The 27,912-nt window shown below is 45.3% G+C and overlaps 1 protein-coding gene across 1 annotated transcript in view; it reads left to right on the top strand.

The window, feature by feature from the left end:
• PAPSS2 (3'-phosphoadenosine 5'-phosphosulfate synthase 2) overlaps positions 1 to 27,912 on the top strand; it is a 98,621-nt gene that overhangs the window by 54,703 nt on the left and 16,006 nt on the right. The window contains exons 2-8 of the mRNA XM_075534573.1: positions 7,589 to 7,706; positions 11,921 to 12,156; positions 12,877 to 13,015; positions 14,488 to 14,606; positions 14,736 to 14,849; positions 16,354 to 16,465; positions 22,908 to 23,113. Coding sequence (XP_075390688.1) covers positions 7,589 to 7,706; positions 11,921 to 12,156; positions 12,877 to 13,015; positions 14,488 to 14,606; positions 14,736 to 14,849; positions 16,354 to 16,465; positions 22,908 to 23,113 — 1,044 coding nt within the window. The remainder of the gene's footprint in view (positions 1 to 7,588; positions 7,707 to 11,920; positions 12,157 to 12,876; positions 13,016 to 14,487; positions 14,607 to 14,735; positions 14,850 to 16,353; positions 16,466 to 22,907; positions 23,114 to 27,912) is intronic.

Consider the following 27,912-nt stretch of genomic DNA (forward strand, 5'->3'; position numbering starts at 1 on the left):
GAGGCTCCACCAGAGGCTTAAACTGGCAGGGACCTTGCCGATGGATTTTGAGCCTCCCACGCATCCATAGCCTTTGCAAATTGGGATTCACAATTTAAACTTTGATACCTTTCCCACCTTCAGGTTTGGATTTTATTATTTATCAGCTTTGGATCACACAGGCTCATATGCTTCTTCCATGCGGATTTCATTGACCTCTCACCTAGATGGCTGCTCAAGACCCCAGATAGTATTCTTTTTGATACTGGCATTATCTGCTTTCTTGACCACACATTACTGTAGCACCCATCTCTTCAGTGATCTCTTCATGAGAGTGAACATCAAGCAGGGCCATGTCATGAGTACTAACGATTCTTGTAGTGGGGCTTAAGTGGGAGCCCAAAATCTATTCAATTACCTATGGGTTGTTTTATTCTTGGTTGGGATTTGATACATATATCATTCCATCTTTCAATCACATCGAGTAGAATTGTACAACTGCTACCACAGTCCGTTTCCAAACATTCTTTTTCTACATGGACTCCTTGACTTCGTTCCCTGCCACTGTACCCGATTCCTCCCCAAACCCTTATTCTACTTGCTGTCCCTATAGGTTCGTCAATCCTGGGTTTCATGTACCAAATAACAGAAAAGCATACAACACAGCTTCAAGAGGGTGACCTCCACTGACATAACACTGATATGAGTAAATAGAAAATACAAACCAAAAATGCAGAAGAATTTGGAAACCAGATCAGGTCCAGGTTGCATCCTCGGGGGTGGGGGGATATCTTCTGACAAAGTTTCAACCCTTCCAGTCAGATTTATGCCTTGGATCTCCTATACTCGTCTTTCCCAAGCACTGTGTTTTGTGTGTCTCTTAATCTTGATGCTGCTTTTGGTCGGGTTGGGATGTTCTGACTCAGAGTGATTCTATGTGCAACAGAACAAAAAGCTGTCTATTCCTGTATCATCTACACAACTGTTGCTGTGATTGAGCCCGTTGCTGCAGACATGGTATCGCGCCATGTCATCGAGGGCCTTCTCCTGTTTCCCTGGCCTTCTCCTGTACCCAGCATGATGTCTTTTTCCAAGAGCTGGTCTTTCTTGACAGGTCCAAAATACATGAGAAGCTATAGCATCTAATTTAGCAACAATAGTTAAAACCATCAAGAAAGACGTGTCATTACAGAGGTAGACACATATGCATATATGTGTATAGGAAGGCACATGTGAATATGTGGGTCTGCGTGTAGAGAGGCGTCTGTAGATAGATGGATATAGGGGTTGATGTGCTGCATATATATGTGTGTGTGTGTGTGTGTATGACATAATAAATCACATAGGAGGCACAGTTACATATACTACCTAGACATACGAAATACCTTGGAAGATTGGTTTTCTGAGTTTGAAGACTTGAGACCATAGTCTCATGGGACAACTAGGTCTTTATGGTTCATGAAGGTGAGATTCTCCTTTCGAGTTTGAGGAGGTGTGTCTTGGCTCTTAAAAACGAAACTTCCCCGTGCCCATCTAAGATACAACGATTCCTCTGTTTGGCTGGGCTAAGAAAACAATAGAAAGAGCATGGAAGTAACTCAGGTCTCAAAGGAAATCAAAACTCGTCCATAGGCTATTTGCTGAAAGCAGGGCATACCGGGAAGATGTTTGCTTGTGTCTCGTTGCGATGCAGTCACTTGGCTGTGTGCCGAGCAAATCATCAGAGAGGATGCCCTGTGTGAGGAACATGGCGGCAGGATTGGAGGAAGGCTCATTAACAACCTGCGAAATGCAGATACTGATGAAGATCACAGCCTTCAGTGTGGATTACAACTCAATGTAAAGAAGACCAAAATCCTCACAATGTGACCAGTGAGCAACATCATGATAAACGGAGAAAAGGTTGACGTTGTCAAGGATTTGGGCTTGCTTGAACCCACAATCAATGCGCCAGGGAAGCAGCCGCCAAAAGATCAAAATTTGATCAAAATTAACCCGGTGGTGAGTTTGATTTGGGTTAAAATAGCTATGTAAATATTCACCTAAAACACAAGAAAAACTATTTTTACAGATTGCAGTCTAGAAGTCCCATAGGATGACTGTCACGTGTCCAAATTGGCCCATAGCCCCTAGCAACAACAGCCTTGCTGGGCTGGATGACATGGATGGGTATGAGGGCGCTTCCATTATCTTTAATTGCACACAGTTTTGGAAGTCCCTCGTAAATACGTCATGCTTAGAAAAATGCCTGGTGCATGCTGTTGCTTTTCTTTGGCACTGAGTCAATCCCAGGTGTTCAGAGTGCAACTGCTCTGTGAGGTTTTCCAGGTGGTGATCTTCCGGAACCGCAACTCTGGGCCTTTCTGCAGAGGAATCCTGGGTGGTTCCGTCGCCCATTGCCTCATCATTTGTGCCACTCAGGCACTCCATATCAAAGCTAATTAACATTAACTAAAAATATGCTCATCTCCTTGTCTGTTAGTGCCTTTTCATTATGACTACAAAACCAAATTGGCCAATATCACTTGTCTTCACTGCCGTCCAGGAGCCTGGTGGTTCTGTTGCTGACTGCCAGGTCACTGGTTCAAAACTCACCAGCCACTCCATGGGAGAAAGATGAGGCTGTCTGCTCCTTTGTCTGGACAGACTCAGAAACATAGTGAGCGGTTCTACTGAGCTCTCCATAAGGCTTTTGGGAGTGAAGATTGGCTCAACAGCAACCGGCGAGTAACCATCTTCACTTCTCAGAGTTTGCACACAATAGCTGCTAAATTAATCTTTAGCTCATTGCTTGGCGGGGGGAGGGATCCTGATTTTTTTTATGGAAGCCAATAGACACTCCTCAAAAGACCTTTGACCACTCTGTACTGTGGCTCGTAGTAATACTCTTCCTGACCTTTCTCTTCTGGTTTAGTCATGCACAATAGAGGAGGCTTGGGCTCTCTGCCAGGACTGACCCCACCCTGAGTTCCAGAAGCTGCCTTCTCTCTCTGTGCCACCAATGGGAGTGAGGGGTGGGCCTGGGAGAGACACGATACACGGAGTGCAGCCTTGAGCTGTGTGACACGTCCAACTCTGGTGAACTGGCCCTGGGGCAAAGGCTAGCTGAGGGCCTGGTAACGAGGGGCCATGAACTTGGAGCAGCTTGGATTAGAGCAGTGATTGGTTTAGAGTAGAATGAGGCTTATCACTGGCACACTTCAGGGTGGCATCTTTTCTGGTTGCATTTTGGGTCAAAAATCATCAAATTGCAACTATGCCAATAATTTTTAATACTTAAGAATTTCTCTGCAGCATCACCTCCATAGTAAGCAGAATCATGTACTGAGAACTCCTCACTCCACACAAAAGGCTACCCTCTAGGGCCTCTGCTTTGATCATGAGCGCCCCCCCCCCCCTTCCTGCCAGCCATAGAGCGGACCCAGATCCCTGGAATACTTCTACTCGGGGCGGGCGACTTAGCCTTCAAACTCTGATCATTTCTGCAGGTTAAACGCCGCCTCGGTCTCGGCCGATTCAATATTCTACCGTGTGTCTGTGAAGTTTTCTTTGATACACGTTATGCACGTGATCTTACGCTATTCCAAAAACTTGCTCCTATTTGCCACAGAGCTAGTGGAAGGTCACTTGATCAGGATCGCAAGGCAAGCAGGCGATGAAGCCCACTGCAAACCCAGGTGTGCTTGATTCCCAAGCCCATGCACACACTGTTCCTGGGTGTGCTGCAGTCCGTTTTTCTGGGCCAATGACCTGGAAGATGGGAGAGTTTTGTAAAATGTTCCGCAGGGCCCCTGAATAGAAGTATGCCGCAGACTCTGGTGTCTGGGTCACTTCCTACTAGGTGAGGGCAGACGAATAGGGAGGCTGGAGTGCAGAAAGGCTGTTTGTGCATTGTTGTGGTTGTTACACCAAACAATTTTTGTTTTCTACTGAGAGCATCCTCTTTTCACCTCCCACTTGCTTTCCAAAGTTTACAGTAGCACTTGCTCTCTCAGAGAGGCGCAGGGTTGCAGCAGGACAGATTGGCAGAAGCCTTGCCCTCTGTTGTTCCCATTTCCTTCCAAACAACTGCTTGCATCATACTGGTTCCCAGTCCCTGAAAATCAAAGGAGTGGGGTTTCAGATAGGGGAAAAACCAAGAACGACCCCCTCCCCACCAAAAAAAAAAAAAAGCTCAAGCCTTTGCCATCTGAAAGTATTTTCTTTGCTTGTTGAAAGTATTGCTGTGGTGAACAAAAAGCAGTACAAACCCCACTGATTAGGAAAGGGCTGCTGAGGACACAAAGTTCCAAGATTCAATATTATTCTCTTAGAGTAGTTCTTTCTGGCGGGTTCTGAGCTGTTTTCATAAACCAAGAATGTAAAACCAATTAGCAAGAGGAGTCCACAACATTCCCACAGAAGATACCCAGTGGCCTGAGTTTATTTTGGGACTCTGCCTGTCCGAAGAAGAAATGGCCAGCGGAGAGAGGAAGCCATCTGTGAAGGCAGTTTAAGTTCTGGTGGGTGTGGTCTACACCGAGGCGAGCAGCAGGGCCTCAAATGGAACAATGCCATGGAGGTCAGAGGCCTTGACCATGAATGTCGCAGTGGTGACCACCGTCTGTAATCACATGATGGTTGTTCTTGTTGGATTACTTGAGGTCTTTACATTTTCTATTTTGTCTTGAGGACTTTTTAACTTTGTTTGGTATGTGATCTAGTTTAAATATAGGGGATGCTCCTCTTAATCATGCATCCAAGGAGTTCCAGCAGATACAAAAGTTGTACAAGACGTCCCACACACTCTGCCCTGACCCCTGAGGCAATTGCCATTCTGACTTAGGTTACTAGATTGGTTTGGCTTATTCTGGGGTATAGTATAAATGGAATCCTGCAGTGTGTACTTTGTATGTGTATAGGGCTTCTTTAACTCTGCGTAATGTTTCAGATGCATCCATGTGGCATGCGTGTTTCTGTAGTTTATCCCCTCTTTATCGTGGAGTGCTATTCCACGTGAGCATTGGTAGTTTAGGGGTTTTGTGGTGGGCTGCTAAGCAGTTCAAAACCTCCAGTCACTCTGTAGAGGAGGAATGAGGCTTCCTTCTCCCACAAAGATCTGCATTCCCTGAAACCCATGGGGGAAGTTCTGTCCTGTCCTGTAAGGGGCGCGATGGGTCAGAATCAACTCAACAGCAGTGAGTTATTTCATATAAATATTCTACGGGGGTACTTTTGTTGTTGGTTTATTTTTAATATTTTTCCTACCGATGAACACTTGACTATTTCCAGTTTGGGGCCCAGTAAAAATAACATTCATTCTCCTGTAAACTTTTTGTGGGTACACCCTTTCATTTCTCTTGGGTAAATACCTATGCTTAGAATTGCAAGGTCGGAGAGGAAGGATAGGCTTAGTTTTATAGGAAATTACCAGGTTCTCCACCCTCCTTCAGGATGTTCTACTTTATACACACACCCCCAATCAATGGATTAGAGCATGCCTTGGCTGCCCTTAGGTGTTCACAGGGGCAGCTGATTTGGTTTTAATGTGCCTTTCTCTGAGTAAGTGACATCAAACATGTCTTCATGTGGTTACTGGTTATTTTAAACAAAACAAAAACAAAGTATACTAGACATGTACCAGTCCTTAGTCAGATCTCTGCAGGAGACCCTTTCCTTCCCTAGGGGAGTGGGAACCCCCCAAACTCAGTCTTTTTGTCTGTCTCCTCCCCATAAAGGAGCCCTGGTGGCATCATGGTTACATGTTGGGCTGGCAACCACAAGGTCAGCAGTTCAATCCACCAGTTGCTCCACAGGAGAAAGACTTGGCTTTCTATTTCTGTAAAGAGTTGCAGTCTCAGAAAGCCACCAGCGCGGTTGGTTCTACCCTGTTCTATAGGGTTGCTATGAGTTCGGGTTTTAGTTGTGCTTCTCCATACAAGGATACTTGGAAAGGGTGCTTCTTTGTTTGACCCTGCATTCCCACCACTCTAGAATGGCTCCTGGCAAGTAGGAGGTATTAAAAAAACAGTTCGTGAAATAATCAATGAGTGAGCAGATGAATTGATTTTTGGACCAGATACTATATTCTTGAATCCAAATGTCATAAATTAAGAAAGAAATAGAAAAGATACAAACTCACTGTCATTGAGTCATTTCCAATGCATAGCAGCCTTACAGGGCAGGGTAGAACTGCCCCGGGTGCTCATGGGAGTAGCAAGCTCTGCCTTTGTCCTGAGCAAAGGCTGGTGTTTCCAATGGCGCATCTTGTGGGTCACAGGCCAACTGGTAACCACTATGTCACCAGCGCTCCAGAAGGAAATACAGAAGTAGGGAACGGGGGTGGGGGTGGGGACTTCAAGTATTGTCTTTGAACGCTGAAGTACAGTCGGTACAAAGCATGCATTTTACCTCAGGGGATTTGTGCGCCCATGGGAAACGTGGCCGGAATACCTCAGGGACTAACCTAACTTGTCCCCGTTTACAAATCTCTAGTCCATATCAGTCACCCATCTGTACTCATGACTTACTTTCTCATCTGTAGATATCAGAGGAGTTACAGGGGAACATCGGGGAATCTGTGTGCCCTCACTGGGTTGATTTTGCCACAGCCAAAGGAAGACATGTAGTGTTTGAATGAGTCTCCAAGCCAATGACTGGGACATACTCCTTTGTACTGAGCTTTTTGAAAGATTGAAAGTCCATTCTCTGACTCATGGTAGGATGGGGGCAGCATGATTTATTTTGAAGAAGTGGCGCTGTGCCCATCCCTCCGCTCAGGAGCTAGAATCGCTCCCTCACGGATGTGCAGGTGGGAAGGAAAAGGCTATTGCCGGCATCGGCCCTCTGTGATGTGGGCTTCTCGCAGTCTCTGTGGAGAGGGGGGCTTGACCACTTCCCCAAGTACTTCCTCAGCTCAAACCTATAAGGTCAAGCCTCTCCTTAGTTCAGACATTGGTACAGAGCATGCATTTCCAGAAACGAAGACATACGCCAGCCACCATGTAGAAATTGTTAACCCAAAGATAGAATCTTTTTAAATGTCCTGGAGCCAGAACTATAACAGAGTTATCAAAAAGATTTCTAATTGGCGTCAACGTTTTCCAAGGATTTTCCATAGTTGCTAGTCTAACGACGTTGTCTGCTTCTAAATTACTACCTAATACATGTTACTCTGCCTGCCAATTATAGAAGAGGCATTTCATATAGGAAAGACTATTGATGGATTTTGTGATTGAATTATCATTGTATTGTTTTTCAGTAAATTGTGTTATAGAAACCAATGTTAATATGCCACAATCTAACATTAATCATATGTGAAAACAAAAGTTCTTGTGAATAACACTAAGTGAAAGAAGAATGCCTGAGTTGGGAGGTAGACACAAAATAATTAAAAATGCATACATCTAGATCATGTGCTTGGGGTGAGTAGTCTGCAGAAATGGGGACAAAAAGAATTCCTCAGGAAGGGTAAGTCTGAGTCTCCTGGTATCAAAGTGCCTTCCATGTGAATTGTGACATGTCTCAGCTTTGCAACTTAAAAGACTCATATGTAAAATAGATTTCACATAGCGCCAGTGAAAACTAAGCATTTTATTGATCTAACGCTGTGCTTTGCCTTGTTTTGTAGGAGAACCAGCAGAAATCTACGAATGTGGTCTATCAGGCCCATCACGTGAGCAGGAACAAGAGAGGGCAGGTGGTTGGAACAAGGGGCGGATTCCGAGGATGTACTGTGTGGCTTACAGGTAAGCCATGTCTGTACAGGCATCTGTATCCTTTCTTATGGTCACTACAGGTGACTGTGCGATGGCGCTGTACAGTTGACGGAAAGGTCATTTATTTATTAGTCGACGGAGGCCGAGAGCTTTAGCAGAAAGCCTGCCTAACTCTGCCACCGAGGACACATCGACTTTGTTGAAGGTCCAAATAGAATGTCTCTTGTCCACAGTTCCCTCTCTTCGGCATGAGAGGCTGGGACGAGTTGTTTGTGACATTCCTTTTTCTTCTAAGGAATTCATTCCTTCATCGCCATGTGCTTGCCCAAACACATCTGTTGGCCCTTGAGTGGGGCGTCCCGAATTTGACACCGAGCAATTGGCCGTCCCGGAGGTTTGGGATGCATAGTGAGATGTTTGTTGCTGTTTTCTGATGTTCTCCTTGGGAGCTCAGCATCTGTACGAGAAGAAACTAGCGATCTCCATTGGGCTGACGATTTCCCTAGGATCTAGAAAGCTCTCGTGGCTGCCACCAAGGTGACCAAATGAGTCTCCATTTGCTTGTGTTGTGACAGCCACAGAATGCCACAGTGAAAGTACAGTGACAGACCTGAAATTCGAGCTTAGGTGACCGCTACTCGGTCACAAGGCGGAGGAAGGCTGTTCCTCGGGAGTATGAGTCTGACAAAGCCCGGACTCAAAAGGAAAAGCAAGTGCATTTCAGAGATGTGACATGTTCCATGGACATGAGTCCAGATGCAAATAAAGGTTTATCCAGTGAGGCAATCAATTTATGAGTCACTCTCTGCTCATGCATGCTGATGTGAGATAAGTTAGATACCTCCTAACTTGAAGAATGTGGCAGGCAGGGACCTGCCCTGCATTTTTCCCTGCCATCCCGGGTCTTTCCCTGTCCAACATAAATCAGTCACTAACCTCTGTCTCAATTGTTGTGCTGTTGTAACATACATCATCACAAATGAGTGGCTTGAAAGAACAGAAATTTCTTGTTTCACAGGCCTAGAAGCTAGAAGTCCAAATTAGGGTCCTCAGTGTCCACTCCTTCCTTATAGGATGCCCTGGGCAGTCTGTGGTTCTTCGCTTGGCATCTGCCTCTTCAGTCTGTGGCTGCCTCTGTGTCTGCTCTGATCTTTGTACAGTTCAGAAGTGATTAGGGTTAGGGCACACCCTACACTGATGGGGCCGCTAATATTACAAAGCACCCCCCACTTTCAAATATGATCATATCCAAAGGTTTACAAAGGATTACAAAGGATTCTAGCCAGTCTTAGGGGTAGGGGAATGGATGGGGACAGGATCCAAGACATAACCCCCTCTTTAGACTTAGTCTAGGAGCCCTTGTGGCATAGTGGCTACGCATTAGGTTGTGAGCTGCATGGTTAACAGTTCGAAAGATCGGCAGAAAGATGGGCATTCTGTTCCTGTAAATAGTTATACTCTTGGAAACCAAGCCAAACAGCTCTATCCATTGCCTATAGGACAGGATCCATGGTGACCTATGGGGTCACCATGAGTCAGCTTTCACTGGATGGCAGTGAGTTTTTAGGCTTAGCGTCTGCAGTTTACAGCATGTGGGGTTTGGTGTCATTCATCCCAGGGCCTCTGCATCACAACATTCATCAGCTGAAAAGAGGACAGGGGAGGGGTCAAGGCACCCATGATATTCAGAGGCAGAGCTCCCTAGGCACTGTTTCTGGAATGTTTACCCCCAGCTCATTCTAAAAGACATCATTTGTAGCAGCAGTAGGCAAAACACAGCTGTATTCTAGAAACTTCCCTCTTGGTCTGTATTTGCCTTCATGAGATGCTTTGTGGTGAAAACAACTTTTGTATTGGGAAGTACACGCAGACTCCAGTTTCTCTCATGAGGACTCCCCTTGGAAAGAAATGGCAAGCCAGGAGAAGAGCAAATCAATGCCTTTTTTTCCTTTTTTGATCCTCATCCTGAAAAAAAAAAATCAGAAGGGAATATCTTTTCTTAGTTGTTTTTGTTTGTTTGTTTGTTTTTAATTCTTAAGTTACAGAGGTAAGCAGATGAGAAGAAATTGGAATAGTTCCCCTCTGGAGATTTGGATTAGAGTCTCAGTTCCACCTACCTTAATTGTGGGACTTTGGACAAGCCAATATACCTCTATCGGCCTCAGTTTCCTTATTTTCCAAGGGGGAATAAAAATAGTGCCTGCCTCATAGGATTATAAAACCCACTGCTATGCCTTCACTTCCAGTCATAGCAACCCTTGCAGACAGAGCAGAACTGCTCTTTGGGCTCCCCGTCTTTACAGAGACAGCCTCATCCTTCCTCTTCAAGCGTGGCCTTGGGGTTTTAACTGACGTGAAGGAGGACTCCATGAAACAAGGCAGCGATGTATTGGGCACCATGCCTGGCCCAGAGGAAAGCTCTCAGTAAGTGTAATTAGTGTTTCCTCCGTGTTTGAGGGGGTTTCAAAAAGTTCGTGGGAAAGTGGATTTGAAAGATAATGGAAGAAAAATCTCTCTCTGATTCTGATGCCACAGAGCATAATAGAGCTTCAGACATCTGCTTTCCCTCTCCCACATTTCTATGTAAATTCGTAGGGAAATGTATCACCTACATTTTTATTCTGACGACACTGAGCAGCATGGGAACGTTGTAAACAATGCCTTCTTCAAGGATGACCTTCAAGGACTGACACTAACATCGACTTCCCGTAGCCTTTTCTCTAATGAGCCTTTGCCCAGACCAAGGGAGGACTGAACATAATGAAAAATATGGGGACAATTTGATTGCCTCGACTGTTTCACCTTCCACCTGCTCTGCCTGTCCCCCATCTCCTTTCCTCTCTATCCCCCATTCCTACCTTTCTCTGTGTTTTTCCCCTCTTGTTCTTTCTCCCCTGTGGTCTTCTTGGTGTTAATGTTTGGGCCTTTTCTTCTTTCTCCCCACCACCTCCTTTCTTAAGCCTTGGTGCTGTCTTGACAGTGGCTTTGCATGAGGTCTTCTGTCTCAGGGTCTTCTAGGACCACGGAATTTGTAGCATGTTCATTTTCCAGGGTAATTCAGAATCTGAGCTCCACAGTCATTTTGCCCATTTGCCTATGTTCTCCCCTGTGTAGAAATCACAGGGTTCACTCCCAGTCCTTTCCCATTGATACATGGGTGGAAGGCACAGGAAGGCACGCGGCAGCTCTAGTCTCATATAAAGGCTTGCGGTGCCTAAGAGTGTCTCTCGGCTCTGCAGCATCCGCAGCTGAGCTCAGCATGGCTCCCTGCCTTCATATTTTGAGAGTCATTTTGGAAAACCTTCAAACCCAAAGGACAGGATATAGACTCTACTGTTAAATAATGGCTTGATGGGATCACAAGGGAAGCGGGCCTACTGGTCTCTAGGAGCTCTCTGCCTGCACCCCCCCCCCCACTCTAGTAATTGTTTCCAGGAGAACATATGAAACACTGTCGCCAGATCTTATGATTTTCCAGGAGAAGCGTGGAGGCTGTGTTCTGATGTGCACCGTTCCTGTTTAAAACAGTGCAGGAGCTCCCTGCTTAGGGGACATGGAGCTTCTCTGAAGGTTGGTGGCACCATGGGGAGTGGTGATGGTGGAACCACTTGATGGAGGTGATGAGTGTCACTGAACTATACACGGAAGAAGGAGGAAATGGCCAACATTCTGTTACTTAGATATTCCACAGAAAGCAAGGTTTTATTTTAAAAGCAAGCAAAATGGAACACATAGGAGGAGAGCATAGCTAGCCCCCTACTCCCCCTCTTTACCTCCCCTATATGATCCCATAGGACGCAGAGCGTTATTTCACCAATGGAAAGAGATGCAAGAAGTGGGTTGGTATTGGATGATACTGTGGTTTTGAATGTCTATGGTTTTGATGGAAGGATTGGTGTTACAAGCTGATCTTGAGTTGATTCTAACTCATGGCAACCTGGATGGCTGCATGCTTCCCTGAATGACACCCATGCTCAACGTTCAACTACTAGCCTGATTATCGGGAGTTGGAATCCACCCAACGGCACTTAGGAGAGCATCCCGGTGATCGGGTTGGGGAAGGGCACAGCCTAGAAAACTCTAAGCAGCGGTTCTGGTCATGCGTTCCCTGTGAGTCAGACCAACTGATGGCACGTGAAAAGCCTTCGAGGAGGATTTGCCCTCCCAAGAGCGGGATCAGGTCACAGCTTCTGGTTGGAAATAGTCAAGAGGCTCTCTCAGTCTGTCTTGCCTGTTCTGAACAGGTCTCTCCGGTGCGGGGAAAACAACAGTGAGCTTTGCTCTGGAAGAGTACCTAGTCTCCCATGCCATCCCCTGTTACTCCCTGGATGGGGACAACGTCCGCCATGGCCTGAACAAAAACCTGGGCTTCTCCCCTGGGGACAGAGAAGAGAACATTCGCCGGATTGCTGAGGTGGCCAGGCTGTTTGCAGATGCCGGTCTGGTCTGCATCACCAGCTTCATTTCACCTTTCACGAAGGTAAAATGACTTGGCGCAGTCCAGAGCGTCCCACCCAGCTGACAGCTCTCCCACTTCCCCGCAAAAGGCAGGGGCTGGAGGCGGGCGGGAGGGGTGGCGGGTGGGGGAGATGCACCAGGAATGTGACTTCCAATTCCCACCCCCACCCCCTACGCTGCTTCTCCCTTTTCCCACTGGCTCCCTCGTTTCCTCTGTTTCATATTGGTTATCTAACCCGAGTTCCTTCATTTCCAGATGCCAGGACACACATTCTTGCACGTTCACAATCCCATAGAATATTTGGCCCGAGTTGAAAGGAACAAAGAGTTAAACAGAACCATGCAACAGTAGCATTGCCAGTACAGGTCTCTATAGAATTGAAATGTTTCGGTCTTCAGAAGAAAAGAACGTGTGTGTGTGTGTGTGTGTGTGTGTGTGTGTGTGTGTTTTCTGTTGAAGTCACTGAGGCAGGGTGTCATTCTTCTTGTTTTGAAACAGGAAGTTTCTGTGAATTGCAGATTATATGCTTTGAACCCATTTCCCGTCCGGCAGGCTCCAGGAGGCTGTGTTTACAAGTTCCGCGCTCCTGAACTTTCTCAGGAGGACGAGGCTCCCACGGGCTCTCAGAGCTAAAGTCCCAAGTATTATCTTACGGCTAGCCGACTACCGGAGGATGCAGCCATTCGGGTGCAAGAATTTCCCGTGAGACGTCATCTTCCATTCTGAACCTGTCTTTTCCAGGACCGTAACAATGCCCGCAAAATCCACGAATCGGCGGGACTGCCCTTCTTTGAAATATTTGTGGATGCGCCGCTCAACATTTGTGAAAGCAGAGACGTGAAAGGCCTTTACAAGCGGGCCCGGGCTGGGGAGATCAAAGGTAAAGAGCACCGCTGGGGCTCCTTCTTCAGCCGGTTCAATGCTACCGACCCGTCAGTCCTTCTTCTGTCCCCAGAAATCTGGAGTTTCAAATGGTGGGATCCAAAAGTGCGTAAAAGCTTCAAAGGCTGTCTGTCTTCCAAAATTGCGTAGAACATGTACACCTTTTTTAATCAAATCATGATGTATTTAGTATGTCCATGGGCCTATTAAAACACGAGTCCTTGTTTTCTTGAAAGAATGAGCCCCTCCTCAGCAGTACGATTTGAGGGACGGATATGGGAGTAGTAGGAGAGGGGTGGACAGGGATGTTCCAGCGGTTCCGCCTTCTTGTCCTCTCCTAGTCTAATCACCCACAGAAGGCTTACTCGTAGCTAGCCAAATATTCTTGACAATGTAGGGACTTTCCGGGTTGGAGATACTGCTGTCTGTTTACTTTTCTTTGGCTAGAGGTCAAGGACGACTCTTGGACCTCCTCTGTTACCAACAGAATTCTCAGTTTACTAGATGGTTTCAACATGTGCTGTGCTTTATTGATTAAAAAGACTGCCCTGTCCCTTTGCCTTCCTGTACCCCTCAAAGCAAAATGGGGGCACCTACAGCTCCAGTGGAGCCACCCACTAACATTCGGTCAGGGTGCCTGTCCTGGCTGAGTGGGCTTAAGTTGGCATGGTCTGATCTGGAAGCAGGAGCCCTGGTGGCATAGTGGTTCTGAGTTGGGCTGAGATCCACAAGGTCAGCGGTTCGAAACCACTAGCTGCTCCACGGAAGAAAGATGGAGCTTCCTACTCCTCTAAAGAGTAACAGTCTCAGAAACTCACAGGGCCAGTCGTACCCTGTCCTGGAGGGTCACTGGGAGTCAGCACTGACTCAATGGCAGGGAGTTTGGCTTTGGATTTGGCAGTAGGGCCTCCAAACATGCTGCCAGTGTTTCTTCCTGTATTGAAAGGATAAAAATCAAAAAAAACAACCCCCCTGCTATCAAGTCGATTTCCACTCAGAGTGACCCACTGTGTAGGGTTTCCTCATCTTTTCCCCACCGAGTACTCATTGGTTTTTAACTTCTCACCTTGTGGTTAGCAACCCAATGGCTAACCCACAGCGCCACCAGGGCACCTTGCAAAAGGGTGAGACGTCCGCAGGTTGGACTAAAAGAGCTTAGTGGCATCACGGTGAAGCACTTGGTTACCAACCAAAAGATCAGCAGCTTAAACCCACCCAGTCACTCAAGGGGAGAAAGATCTGGCGATCTGCTTCCAGACAGATCACAGCCGAGGGAACCCTGGGGATCAGTTCTAGTCCGTCACACAGGATCGGAAGCAACTCAGAGCCACTCAGCAACGCCAGGTTGGGCTAAAGGTCCAAGACATCTGCTCAACGAAAGAAACCATGCAAACTCTTTCCATCTTTTTGTGCCCCCTAAAATAAATGTGCTTTCCTGTCCTCAGAAATATAAAATCATATTCCTCGCAGGGTTCACCGGCATTGATTCGGATTATGAGAAACCTGAAACTCCGGAGTGTGTGCTTAAAACCAGCCTGTCCTCCGTGAGTGACTGCGTCCAACAAGTAGTGGAACTTCTTCAGGAGCAGGTGGGTGGGCTTGTCTTTTTCTCTCTTTCTTTCTCAATAATAATAAATTAGTTTAGGTGATGCTAATCTATTGACGTATTCTTCTTGTAGTTTTCATTTCAAATTGTTATCCTGTATGCTTCATTGCAGAACATTGTACCCCACACTACAATCAAAGGCATCCACGAACTCTTTCTCCCGGAAAACAAACTTGACCAAGTGCGAGCTGAGGCCAAGACTCTCCCTTCCTTGTCCATTACTAAGGTAAAAAAGAGCCCAGGTGGCGCTGTTGGTTCAGCGCTGGACTCCTAACCAGAAGGTCAACAGTTCAGATGCACCAGCTACTCCTCAGGAGACAGCTGAGGCTATCCGCACCCATCGAGGTGGACAGCCTTGGAAATTCTCTGCAGGATCGCTGTGAATCAGAATCGCCTCGGTGGCAATAGCTAGGAAGATAAAAGAGTGCAGGCTGGCGAAAGGAGAACTCAACTAAATATTGATCACTACAATCCGTTGGGAAGTCCCTGCATGGTGCAAATAGTTGATGCGCTCTGATGCTAACCAAAAAGTTGGAAGTTTGAGTCCACCCAGAGGATCCACAAAAGAAAGGCCAGGTGATCGACTTTTGAAAGATCAACCATGGGACCCCATATGCTGCATGGTTCTTTGACACCCACGGGGTCACTGGGAATCAGAGTATATGTAACCACAACCGGTTTGGTTTATGCAATGCATTTACAATGATCCTTAATCATAAAGAAGGTTTGCTAATAGGCAAAGCCGATCGCCGACAAACTGCCATCTCCATGGGAGAAAGATGAAGTGGTCTGCTCCTGTAAAGATGTATGTGCACTGTAAGAAACTCTACTACGTCGGGTAACTATGAGTCAGAATCAACTCGGTGGTGTTCTGTTTTAAAAGTAAAACCTCTCCATCGTGACTTTTTTTTTCTTCAATCTCTTCCGCATGCAAATCTCCCATGAAGAGTTGCCGATAAGGCAGTTGCCTGGTGCCATGGACGAGGCAGACGGGACGAGATGTCTCTTTGCATAGGAGAGTTTTGCATAACTGCCACCCTACCATTGGTTAGCCCAAAACAGGTAGCAGGCAGGAATTATTTGCTGGCGGCAGCTGAGGAGAGAGTTTGTCCAGAACACAAGTGCTTCTGGGCCATTAAGAAATTTGAAACCAGGGGAAACAAAACGGAACCTTGATCTAAATGCTATGAACACCTTGAGTTGTTGGTATTTCTACTCCGCAAATACCCACTCTTCTTCCATCCAGGAGCGCCCAGTCTGAGGGGAGAGAGGCAGTCTGGCTGACATTGATTTTACTACCTGAAATCCGTGGGATCAGCCCCCAGGCACTTTCATCCTGACCTGTTTATGCCTGAATGGGTCCTGGCCCATGCAAGATGTTCGGATCTTTGTCAGTGCTTTCTCACAATCTATAAAGACCTTAGAGAGTTTCATAAGAGGCAAACAAATAGGGAACCTCCTTAAGCTTCTACTAGGTTCTGTTTATAAACAGAACCCCTACTTTGTAAAATGAAATCCTGATTGCCCCAGTGCCCAAGCAGATGGGCAAATCTGCTGTGTAGTGTGATCTTTCCAAGCAGCCCTGGGGGCGCTTTAGGTTACTCCAGGGCTGCGGGTCAAACTCACCAGTTACTATTTTCCTAGAAACGGATTAAGCAAGGACTGCCCACTGGCCAGATGGCTGGAAAGCAGAACTTAGGAGATAGTCACTTGCTTTTCCTGTTTTTCAGCTGGATCTCCAGTGGGTGCAAGTTTTGAGTGAAGGCTGGGCCACTCCCCTGAAAGGATTTATGCGGGAGAAAGAGTACTTGCAGGTTCTGCATTTTGACACCCTGCTGGACGGTATGATTTTGGTTTCGGACTCTTTTCAGATGGGAGGGGGGTGGTTTGAGGGCAGGGGGAGTAAGCCTTCACAGCAGTCTGTACAGAAGCAAAAAGTGTTAGTATATAATTCATGAATCTTAACTGTGAAACTATTGAAGTCATTTTGGCTGTCTCCAAATCCATGATAGATCAGTTTCCAATTTATGATTTCTATTTCTTCTCAAAGGATTTTTAAATACGTACAACCTAAGCCACTGAAAAGGACATTTCTTTTCTTACACATAAAACCAAGAGACGTTTCCGACTGTTTTACCTCCACCTGCCTTTTGTTGCCATCCATGTGCATAACACAGTACCCAGAAGCACTCTTGCTGTCCACCAAAGACCATCCTGGAGTAGCCAGGATTAATGAGTTTAACACACCCACGGGGCCTCCCACTCTTCAGGTTCCTCTAGGGTTATTACTGTAGCAACTGCTTCCACTGGTGGGTGCTAGAACGTCGATGTTCACGCCCATACCTGAAGTACATGAACATGGTTTCATCCACTGCATTCCAGCACTGGAACATTAAAAGACCTTTCTGGACATAAGCTGAGTGGAAGCATTCTGCACTCAGAAAACGTCCAAACCCTTCTAGAACTGCCCGAGGCTACCAAAGGAACGTGTGTACTTTAGGGCCTTGGGGACTGCTGCATAAAGCAAGCGTGGGAGTGGTAGTGGAGTCACACTGAATTTGTAATATTGAGCAGAGAGCCAGTCTTTTAGGGGGAAAAAAATCAGATGTTCTTTCTTGGGAAAGAAATTTGTGTTCTGGCCTTGTGCCTCTGCTCGGAAAATAGGGCATAAAGCCAGAATCGGAGCTCAAAGACTGATTAAAAAATAGGACCTCTTTCCATAGCTCGAGGTGATAACTGCCAATGCCCTGCAACTTGAGATTTTCATCTCACAGATTAAATAGCATTTCAGAAAGACCCTTGGTTTACCCGAGATTACTTATCAAGCATCATAATGCCTATCTACCCAGCACTTTTCCCAGCATTGTCTCAGGCATTGCGCAGGTGCTCCTCACACATGCATGTATGTATTCCATGCATGTAGCTACTCTGTAATACACACATATTCAAGAGCATTTTGCATCTATACCTCTTCCCACAGCCTGGCTGTAATATCACATATTTGCAAGGGACAAGTTCTTGCTGAAGTTGGAGGAGCTATTTGCATAATTATTTAAAAACTGATAATCATCTGAACAATGGGGCTATATTGAACAACTGTTTAAAACTTCTATTTCATCTGTTTTTTGCTGTCATAGAGCCTCTGTTTCCCAATCTAGCCGCAGCAAAAAGTTCAAAATGTTTTTATGTTGTCTATGTGAGGTTGCATAATAGGAATTTGTACTTTGACATTGCTGCTTTAAGATTATTTGGTTAGAGAGCTAAAAACATGCTTCTTAATTGTGTTTGTATTTCTCTAGGCATGGTCCTTCCTGGTATGTACTTTAACACTTTCCAAGTAGTTATATTATTATAATTAGATGTCACCTTAATTAGAAATGGTCAAGAATGCAACTAAAAACAATCTATATTAACCAGTTGCAATGGATATCAGTTCATGATCCAACCAGTTAGAAATGACATTTTTCTGTTGATTGGGTTCCAAATAACAGGGAGTATCTGGATCAGATGAAGCTGTTGTTTAGAATGCTGTATTTGGCTGAAAAAGCAAACTTTTTTCTAAATTATTCCTGCACATTTTGTTCATGATATTTTTAAGATTTTTATGATCCGCTCCACTCAGCATTTCCATTAAGTTGTCCTTTCACAAATACGGAAATTTTTCTATCAAGTTTATAAAGTATTTATAATTGATTACATAAAGTCAGTTTTAGATGCAATTTAAAGTGGATAGACCTGGTTGGATTGTGCACAATTGTACTTCATTTGTTTGCAATGTGTGATTATGCATGAATTTAATTTCAAGTTGCAATAATCGATAGTTGTAGAACTGGGAATAAACATATACTTGCTGTAACTATAAAATTCTGCATTTTGCCAGAAAGAAAAGATTCTGAAGATATCATTAATCTTTCTGAAGATATCATTAGTAATTGTTTTCATTATTGTCTTTCCTTCATTAAAAAGTCTAGTTAGGTCCTCAAAAAATCTAAAATTAGATTACCATATAAACCTGTAATACCACGCTGAGGTATATATCATAAAGATTTAGAAGCAAAGACTCAAAAGGAGAGCTGTACACCAGTATTCATCGCAGCATTATGTACTATAGTCAAAACTTGGAATTTTGCCTAAATGCCCATCAACAGCTGAATGAATTTACAAAATGTGGTACATGCATACAGTGGAATACTAGGCAGCCAGTAGGTGAAATGACGTCTTGCTACATGCTTAAAGTATGAGTGGAGTTTGAAGACATTGTACTAAGCTAAATAAGTTAATCAGAAAAGAAGACAATGTTGTATGACTTCCCGTATAAAAAAGACAAGAAAAGGCTTGAAGTTTATTCGTGTTGACCTGGGATGCGATGCAGGGGTGTGTGGGAGGAGGGATGGGAATGAGGCTAATAATGATGGAAAATCCCCATGACTAGGGGTAGGGTTGCCCAGCCAATTATTGTAGTTGATATTAATAAGGTGGACACAGGTAAAAAGTTGAATTGGCAAGAGATACGTGATAGTGCTTCCATTCAAGTAAGCATGGGTTTATTTCATACAAGAAAATTTTTCATGGGTCTACCAAATCAGTGCGTGGCTGCAGGCAGGCTCTCTCAGTAAGACACTGGTTTCCGTCCCCTTAGGGTGCCATGAAAAAAAGGGAAGCCAAAGTAGTGGTTTCCAATTTGATTCAAAGCCAAAAAGTCTGCTTAGATAGTGATGGGGAGTGATTTTAGGATTCCCAAGGGGTAATCGTGATAGATTTTCTTGAAGGACACAGGATGATCATGTTTCTAAAAAATGGAAAACTGAAATGGGAAGGAAAACGCCTGGAAAAATTGTACCAAGAAACTTCTTTCAAGTACGACAATGTACTCGCTCCTTCTCCAGGGGGATCTTACGAGGCTTTCTTTGGACTCCTTACCTCACCCACCCTACAACCCTGATCGTGCCTCTCCGGCCTTCTTTTTGTTCCCCAAGTTCTAAAACCATTTCAAATGAGTACCATTGGAAAACCTGTAAGATACCAAAACTGCGATTTTGGTACTGTGGTATGAACTGAAGAGGGGAGAACTCTTGGGGGGAAAGATTAGAGAAATAGAAACACCTCCTGTTTATGTGGGTGGATTTTGCTTGAGGCTATGTCAGGAAACCATAACTTGACATTTTGATGTTTTTTATTGAGTAAAGGTTTTGATGATTTCATAGCAATATTTCTTGGCTTATCCTTATATCCTTACACAATAACAACAAAAGAGTAGCAGGTGTGGTTGCTTAAGCCCGAACACCTCATGGGATGTGGTTCCTTGGTGTGTGGGCTTGGGATCATGCTTTCATGGGGCATCCCAATTAATTGGCCTAATGATGTGTCCAGCACTTCCTGTCCTCCCTCCCCGTTGCATCGTGCTTTAGGTCTTAAAGGTCTGCAAGCAGCGATCCAAGGCACAACAGCTGGTCTGTATTTACCTGGTCTGTATTTTCTTTCAGCAGTGTGGTGAGGACACAGTCCACAGAAAGCATGGGTTCTAAAAGGAATATCCGTATCCCTGAAGGTTCTTGTCTTCGTTAGCCCTCTCCCTTTTCCTTAACAAGAAAGTGCAGTGGCTTAATTTTTCATCATAGACCAAGGAGGGTGGGTGATGCAGCATTTCACACGTGGCTGCTGATTGAAACATGGATGGTTTGAATTCTGTACAGATTACAGCCAAGAAGAGCCTATGGCGCAGTTGTTGGTCACATGGGGGTGCTGTGAATCAGAATCGACAACAGGAATGATGATTGGTGTCGGTTGTCTTCGAGTTGATTCTGAGTCACAGCATCCTTGTGACTCAGAGCACAGCTGCCCATGGGGCTTCTATGGCTGTAATCTGTAAGGGAGCACATTGCCAGTACTCTCTCCCATGGAGCATCAGGTGGATTCCGACTGCTGGTATCTTTGGTTAAAACTTGCCAGCATCGTGCCACCCGGGCTCCTTCCAACAATCAGAAACCTGCACGAATGTGGAGCTCGAGGGACCTATGCTTCCTCCAAGCAGCACAGAGAAACCTGTTGCAGCCAATTGGTTTTGACTCGTGGTGGCTCCGTGGGCTTCTGATGGAATTGTGCTCCATCAGGGTTTCAGTGGATGAATTTGTGGACGATCACTAGTTCTTTCTTCCTAGGTGCTTCTGTTGGGACTCGAACCTCCAACCCTTCTGTTGGCAGCTGAGCCCGTTAACCATTTGCACTTCCCAGGGACTCCACATCCCAGGGGAGTGGATCAGCTCAGAGAAATGGAACGGCACAGGTGGTAATGGGAGGAGTGTGTTCTGCGTGGGGCTTGGGTTCTTCTTCTTCGTCTTCTTTGTCTTCTTCTTTTAAACAGTTTTATTGGCACTTGATCCACATATCATACAATTCAATAGTTCAATCATATCAAGAAGAGTTTTACAACTGGATTGCCCTTATGGTCCATAGACTTTTAAATGAACAAATTCATTGAATGGGAAAACCCATTAAGGCCTGACTTTCTGTACACCACATCCTACTTAGGGCTTGTAAAACAGAGCAGGCTGCAAGCTTTCATGATAGGTGCGATTTCTTTCCTGTCGGCAGTCCCTGTCTCTGTCCTATGGCATTCTTTATAGCCTATATTCCTGTAGCGATGGAGATGTGTATGAAAAGTGGCAAGTGACAGGTCTGGAGAATTCGAGGTTCCTATATTCTAGAGGGTGTCGCTTTATGCCCCCAGAGAAACAGAATCCATAACTTTACCAGAGGGGTTCTAAATGTTTGCTTTTGGAAGGTGCATTGAATTGCTGTCATTACTCTGTGGTAAATGTCCTCCGATGGAGTTTAATGTTTTCTTTAAAAACTATAGAAATGATCCCTGAAAGTGTAGTCCTAGAGTTTAATGTTTTCTTTACAAACTATAGAAATGATCCCTGAAAGTGTAGTCCTAGAGTTTATTGTTTCCTTTGCTGGCCTTCCGTGCATTCCTTCTAAGTCTCAAACACGGGAATGCTCCACTCACACACCCCCAAAAATTGTTCCCTATGTTCTTTTGTGTTAAATACTTACCCTCAGGACCCCCATTTTTCTCTCCTATGATTGACAGATTGATGCATTTGTCAGAATGTTAAGGCACTATTATGATCAGTTGGGGTGGGGTGGGGGGAAAGAGGGCACAGTTGTGTAATTACTGACTTTCACATTACATAGAATCATTACTAAATTGTTTCGAGGGAATCAAATTTTATTCTCTTGAATCCCCAACTACAAAAGGAAGTATACATTTTGTCCATCAAGGCAACGTGTTTTAAGTGACTGGATATCATTAGGAATGCCAATTATTAAGCTGGACTTTCACTTGTTGGTGTGCCCGGACCTCGGAGGCCCATGGAATGGTTGTCCCCTACTCCAAGTGACCCCCTCCCAATGCCTCTGACTGTGTGCCTGTCTGTTTTTTAATAGATTTCCTGTCTCTTCCCTGCAGTCAAGCTGTCATTTCACATTTATTGCTGCTGTAGATGTAACTTCTCTGAACACATTCCGTTCCTTCTAACTCATTGTGTTGTATACTGAGAAACCAGAGAACCTGTTTGTTTTAAGTTTCTTTTAAAGTCTGAGACTCCACACAAAGGTGAGAGGTATCTGTTTGTCCAAGAAAATTCATGTGCTTTTCTAAATGAACTTTATGTTATCTTTATCTTTCCACACCCTTCCACCTTTTGGCTAGTGGAGCTCCATTGTAGTTGAGATAGCAAGACCACTATTCTAAGAGCAGTGAGACAATTGGTCCCTAGTTTAACTCTTACATTGCCAGTGGACCCAGGGAGCAAACAGTATGAGGACAGTGGCTTGATTTGGGTCCTATTGGTGTATGTTAATTTTCTAATTTTATTTTTTCTTTTCAACTCAGTATGTTGTTGAGTTGAGACATGCCCAATGTTGTTAAAAGGATCATTTTCAAGAAAGACAAGGTTTGGTTTGGGTTTAATTTAGCAAGCATCCTTTGACTTGGGCTTTTAAAGACATTTGAGCTCCATGATTTATTGAGGTCGGAATCAAGCGTTAGAAAGGGACCCCAGAAGCGACACCCTCCTGGTCCCCAAAGAATGTTTCCAACCGGGCCCATCTTGTACGTTGAGAAGCCTCAGAAGGATTTCCTCGCTCAAACTCTTACAGCCCACAAACATACTCGATTTCGGCCGTGCGCCTTCTGCAGGATGTGTTTGGAAAGGGCATTGTCCACACTGGAGGCAAAGCTTCGTGTCCTCCGTTCACGCCTCCGTGCCTCTTTCCACAGATGGCGTGATCAACCTGAGCGTCCCCATCGTCCTGCCCCTGTCCACGGAGGAGAAGCAGCGCCTGGAGGGGAGCAGCAAGCTGGTGCTGGTGCACGACGGACGGCAGGTGGCGATCTTGCGAGACCCCGAATTCTTCGAACACCGGAAAGAGGAACGTTGCTCCCGGGTGTGGGGGACAACGTGTGTGAAACACCCCCATATCAAAGTAAGCTTCAAACCCTTTCGAAGACTGTTCTAGTTCCATTTCAGCTCAGGACAAGAATGACTATTTTTTACTCTTCAAGGAGTTAGAATAACTGGGATTGGATGGAAAGGGGCGGGGGGAGCATTTCTAGAGGGAGGTTTGATAGGTCTTACCTTGGGGAATCTGTTTGAAAAGCAGCGCAGAAATGTCTCTTTGCTTGAGGACTGACCCAGAGGGTCTCGAGTTCTCTGGTTATGAAGTGGTTGATCCTTTCTCCGCATGGCGACCACTGGACCAGGGAAAAGTCACCCACAGGGGTCCATCTCATACATTTGACTTGCAGAAAAGGTTGCTTTTCACAGAAACAAAGCCAGAGCTTACAACCTTGTACATCTTGAAAATGATGCACAGGGAAAACCCTTTCCGTCATGCAGCCTGGGCCCGACACCCAGAAAGAAAGCTCAGAGCCCCAGATAATTCAGGGTCAGTGAGATCCTTTCTGGAAAGATAAATCAGCACAGAGAGTGGCAGAGTTGTGAGAGGGAATGAACCAGATCTTAGATGAATCTTCTAAAGTGTCACACAGTTTCAGTGATTATTTTTCAGATTGAAAAAAAAAAATCTGATTAGGTACATCTGAAGTTGATCTAAAGGCAAAAAACAGATTTAAACTCTTCTGAGTCCATTGTAATTTCTAATTGTGTGCCTGGAGAGGGGGTTATGACGTTGCTGGGTATGATGTGTTTCCCAACAGGGAAAATATAGAGCACTGGATGCAAAAAAAAGAGACCACAATTGCAAGGTGTCTTAGTTCATGTTGACTAGAGAAACAAATTCATGGACACTCATATAAGAAAAGGCTTTATATATAAGAGCAATTGAATATTGAGAAAACATCCCAGTCCAGTCCAGATTAAGTCTAAAAGTCCAATACTAGCCCATATGTCCAATACCAATATCTAAAGTCCTCCTCAGATTCACGAAACACATGTGATGACGCCAAATGCAGGAAGATCACAGGCCAGTGGATGGAAAGTCTTGTGGATCCAGTGGCAGTAGATGCATTTTAATGCTGGTGTGGATCTCCACGTAGCTTCTCCAGCTCCAGGGCTCTGGCTGCATCAGTGTAGCTCCGTCAGGCTGGTCATCAGTAATGCCTCACAGGGAGTGAGCATGTGTCCTGCCTCCAACAAGCTATTTATCTCCTTAATGTCTCCAAATGAGGTCATCAAACTGTGACCTGATTGATAGGCTAAACTCCACCCCTTCACTCTTAAGTCTCAAATTGACAACTGTATTAGTCTGGGTCGACTAGAGAAACAAATTCATAGAGACTCATGTGAATAAGAAAGAGGTTTGTATACAAGAGCAGTTGAATATTGAGGAAACATCCCAGTCCAGTCCAGATCGAGTCTATAAGTCCAATATTAGTCCATATGTCCAATACCAATATATAAAGTCCTCTTCAGACTCACAAAACACATGCAATGATGCCAGATGCAGGGCAATCACAGGCCAGTGGGTAGAGAGTTTTTGGATCCAATGGCGTTGTAAGCATCTCAACACTGGCTTCTCCAATTCCCAGGGCACAGGGTCTATCAGCATAGTGCCAGGTATCTTGTCAGTAGAGCGTCTCCAAGGGAGTGAACAGAGAGAGAGAAGTGTCTTCAGGCTCCACAGAGGAAATACTGGAGTTCCCAGAATTATCAGGACAAGACCATGCTAATTGACAGACTAGACTCCACCCCATTCAAATCTTAGTCCTCTAAAGTCCCAAATTGACACCAGATTATCTAACTACCACCACAACAGATTATGTAACTACCACAGAAAGCAAAAGTTGGAAAGAAAGAAGGAACAGTAGTTGGAAAATATGGTGTTGGTGCTAGAAATGAAGCTGGAGATGCATGATAGATTTTTGCAAGACCAATGACTGCTGGATACATTTGTTACAAAATACTTATGTTCAACAATGCAAAGGGGGACAATACACGTGGCTTTCTTCAGGTGGAGTACACAGAAATCAAATTGATTGTATCTGTGGGAAGAGATCCTGGAGAAGCTCAACATCAGTAGCTAGAACCAGGTCAGGGGCTGACTGGGGACAGACCATCAATTTCTCATTTACTGAAGCTGAAGAAAAGACCACGAGAGACAAACCATGACCTTGAGTCTGTCCCACTTCAGGTTCAAGAAAAGATTTGAGACATTGAACACTAGTGACAGATGGCCCGCTGGCTGCGGGAGGACATTGAGAACATCATAGGTGAAGAAAGTATGAGGTCATTTAAAAGACCTTACCACTTTGTTAACTGCAGGTGGGTCAAGGGCGGTTGTGCAAACAGAACAAGGGACTCCAGCCTGGTTTAAAATTAAGACAGGTTGCATTCTCTGGCCTTAATTATTCAGTCTGCATGTTGAGCAAATAGTAGAAGCAGCTGAATTATGTAAAGAAGAGTGAGGTATCAGGATGGGAGGAAGGCTTCCTAACAGCATGCAATATGTAGATGACACAACTTTACTTGCCGAAAATGAGGAGGGCTTGAAGCACTTGCTGATGAAGATCGAGGATTGCATCCTTCGTGTGGATAACAGCTCAATGGAAAGAAAACGAAAATCCTCACACCGCTGCGCAGTGTGGGCGCCTGGAAGCACTGCTACCACATGGACTCTTTGAAACTCTGCCTGCGATCGTGGCTTTATGAGGGAATCGCGGTAGCGTCTCTTTTAAAGGGAATACATTTGAATCTTCATATTGTGAAGTTCTGTCCGGTTATTAAAGAGAAATTGTTCCTTTTTAAAAAACATCCTCACACCTAGGCCAATAGGTAACCTCATGAAAACTGAGGAGATTGAAGCCTCCAGGGATTGTGTCTTGTTTGCACCCACCAACAATGCTCCTAGAAGCCGGGCTCAGACAGGGGCGCCATCGTGAGGACGGTGCAAGACTGGGTGGTGCTTCATGCTGTTTACAGGGGTCCCCATGAGTCAGGACCGAATTGATGGCACCTCACAAGGGTTTTCGTTGGCTTGTTTTCAGAAGTAGGTCACCTAGCTTTCCTCACTGATCCACGTTAGTCTGGAAGCTCCACAGAACCCGGTCCAGCATCACAGCGACACACAAGCCTCCACAGACAGACAGGTGGGTGGCTGTGTTTAAGGTGCCCTGGAAGGGAAGCAACCTTGGGTCTACGGCACAGGAGGCAAGAATCCTGTCACCAAGGTCTCACGTAAAAAAGACAGTGGCCACATGTAAATAAGCATCTAATGCTCTTCCCCGCCTGTCACCCTGTGAGTTGGGTGAGGAGTAAACCTCATCAGAAACTTTTTGCCTTATGTTTTTTGGGGGTAGGGGTGGGGTGTGGGGGTTGTGAAGGGTTCCAACATAGCAAGAACCATGTCAAGACACCTGCTGGTGACCTCTGGGTCATCTCTATCTGAGCGCAAGAAATCAATGGGCAAGCAAAGCTGTTTTTCCTGTTTATTGAATGTAGTTCTCCATCCCACAGATAATCATCTTTAATCTTGGGCACATCCAGATCAAAGCCCTCTGAGCCATTTTCCACAAAGAGGCTGTCAGCATCTTTAAAATTGCTACACTCAGATCTCTTGGAGGAATATCATGTTCTGGGGGCCGGGTGGGGTGGGGGCGGGAGGGGCAGGAATTAAGCCTTTGTTTCATTCTTTTCCTGGTAGTGATTATATCTGTTTGGGATCTTATCTTACCCAATGCCCCAAAGACGACTGGCCTTTCACTATGTCAGCTCAGATCTCCCCAGGAGTGCAACCACACAGCCCACTCAAAAAGAACCGGGGGCCGCACACAAAAGGAGGAAGTGTTTAAGCCATTATTTCTTTGCATTTTGCCTCAAAAAGGGTTTTAGCATTGGAACTCAGTGCCTGCTAGACATCAGGGAGAGCAGGAGCAGAGTTGGTGACCTTGACCACACTGTCAGTGACTGACCCATTAGGTGATGGAGAGAAGCTAGGCTGTGGAGAACCCAGCAGAAGGCCGCTCACCCTATGGCAACACACTTGGATTGTCAGGAGTGCGTTGTCCAGATGCACAAAACATGGGTTTTATTGGGACACAGAATCTTTGCATGTACTTAAAAAACCCACCACAACTTTGCAAACTTACAGAAATTCTTTAAAGTGGGTGTTTCTAAGAAACACTCTGCCTTCTAAAATAAATCAGAAACCTCTTTGTGTTTCCTAGTGGCCTTGGGAGGGACATGTATGAAAAGTAGTGAGAATCACAAGGCAACGACCAGCCTCTGTTACATAGCTCCTGGCTGAAGTTGCCCATGAATTTCCACTCCCGGCATCCCTGTCCTCTCCCCAGAAACGAATTGGCATGATGTGTACTGATCACAGATGAAATCAGGAGGAGGAGCAAACTTGCTAAATGAATGCTTGGATAAGCCTGGTTGCCTTTCATTCAGGGCTCTCAAAGCTTCTCCAAATAATAACAATTTCTCAAAGTATCTTCTGAAGTAGCTGAGAATCACTGTTGCCATTTGACAGCCGCAGAAAACAAGACAACAGGGTACAACTTTACAGCGAAGAACAAGAACTGAGAGTTTCCTAATCCCTTGGGGCCACAGGGAAGGCTACGTGGCCTGTCAGATTGATTGAACCACCTTGGGGACTTTAAAGCTACAGCTCAGGGAGAGGGACATGTCTGATCAGAGCACACAGGAGCACATGAAGGGGGAGGAAGAGAGTGGAGCACATCCTGGCCCACCAAGTCCTGAGGATGATAATTCCCACTCAGAGCAGCCAATGCACAGAGAGGACCATAGGGCCGGCCCCACTAA

This window comes from Tenrec ecaudatus, chromosome 16, assembly GCF_050624435.1.
Source record: "Tenrec ecaudatus isolate mTenEca1 chromosome 16, mTenEca1.hap1, whole genome shotgun sequence".
In the NCBI taxonomy this organism is placed as follows: Eukaryota; Metazoa; Chordata; class Mammalia; order Afrosoricida; family Tenrecidae; genus Tenrec; species Tenrec ecaudatus.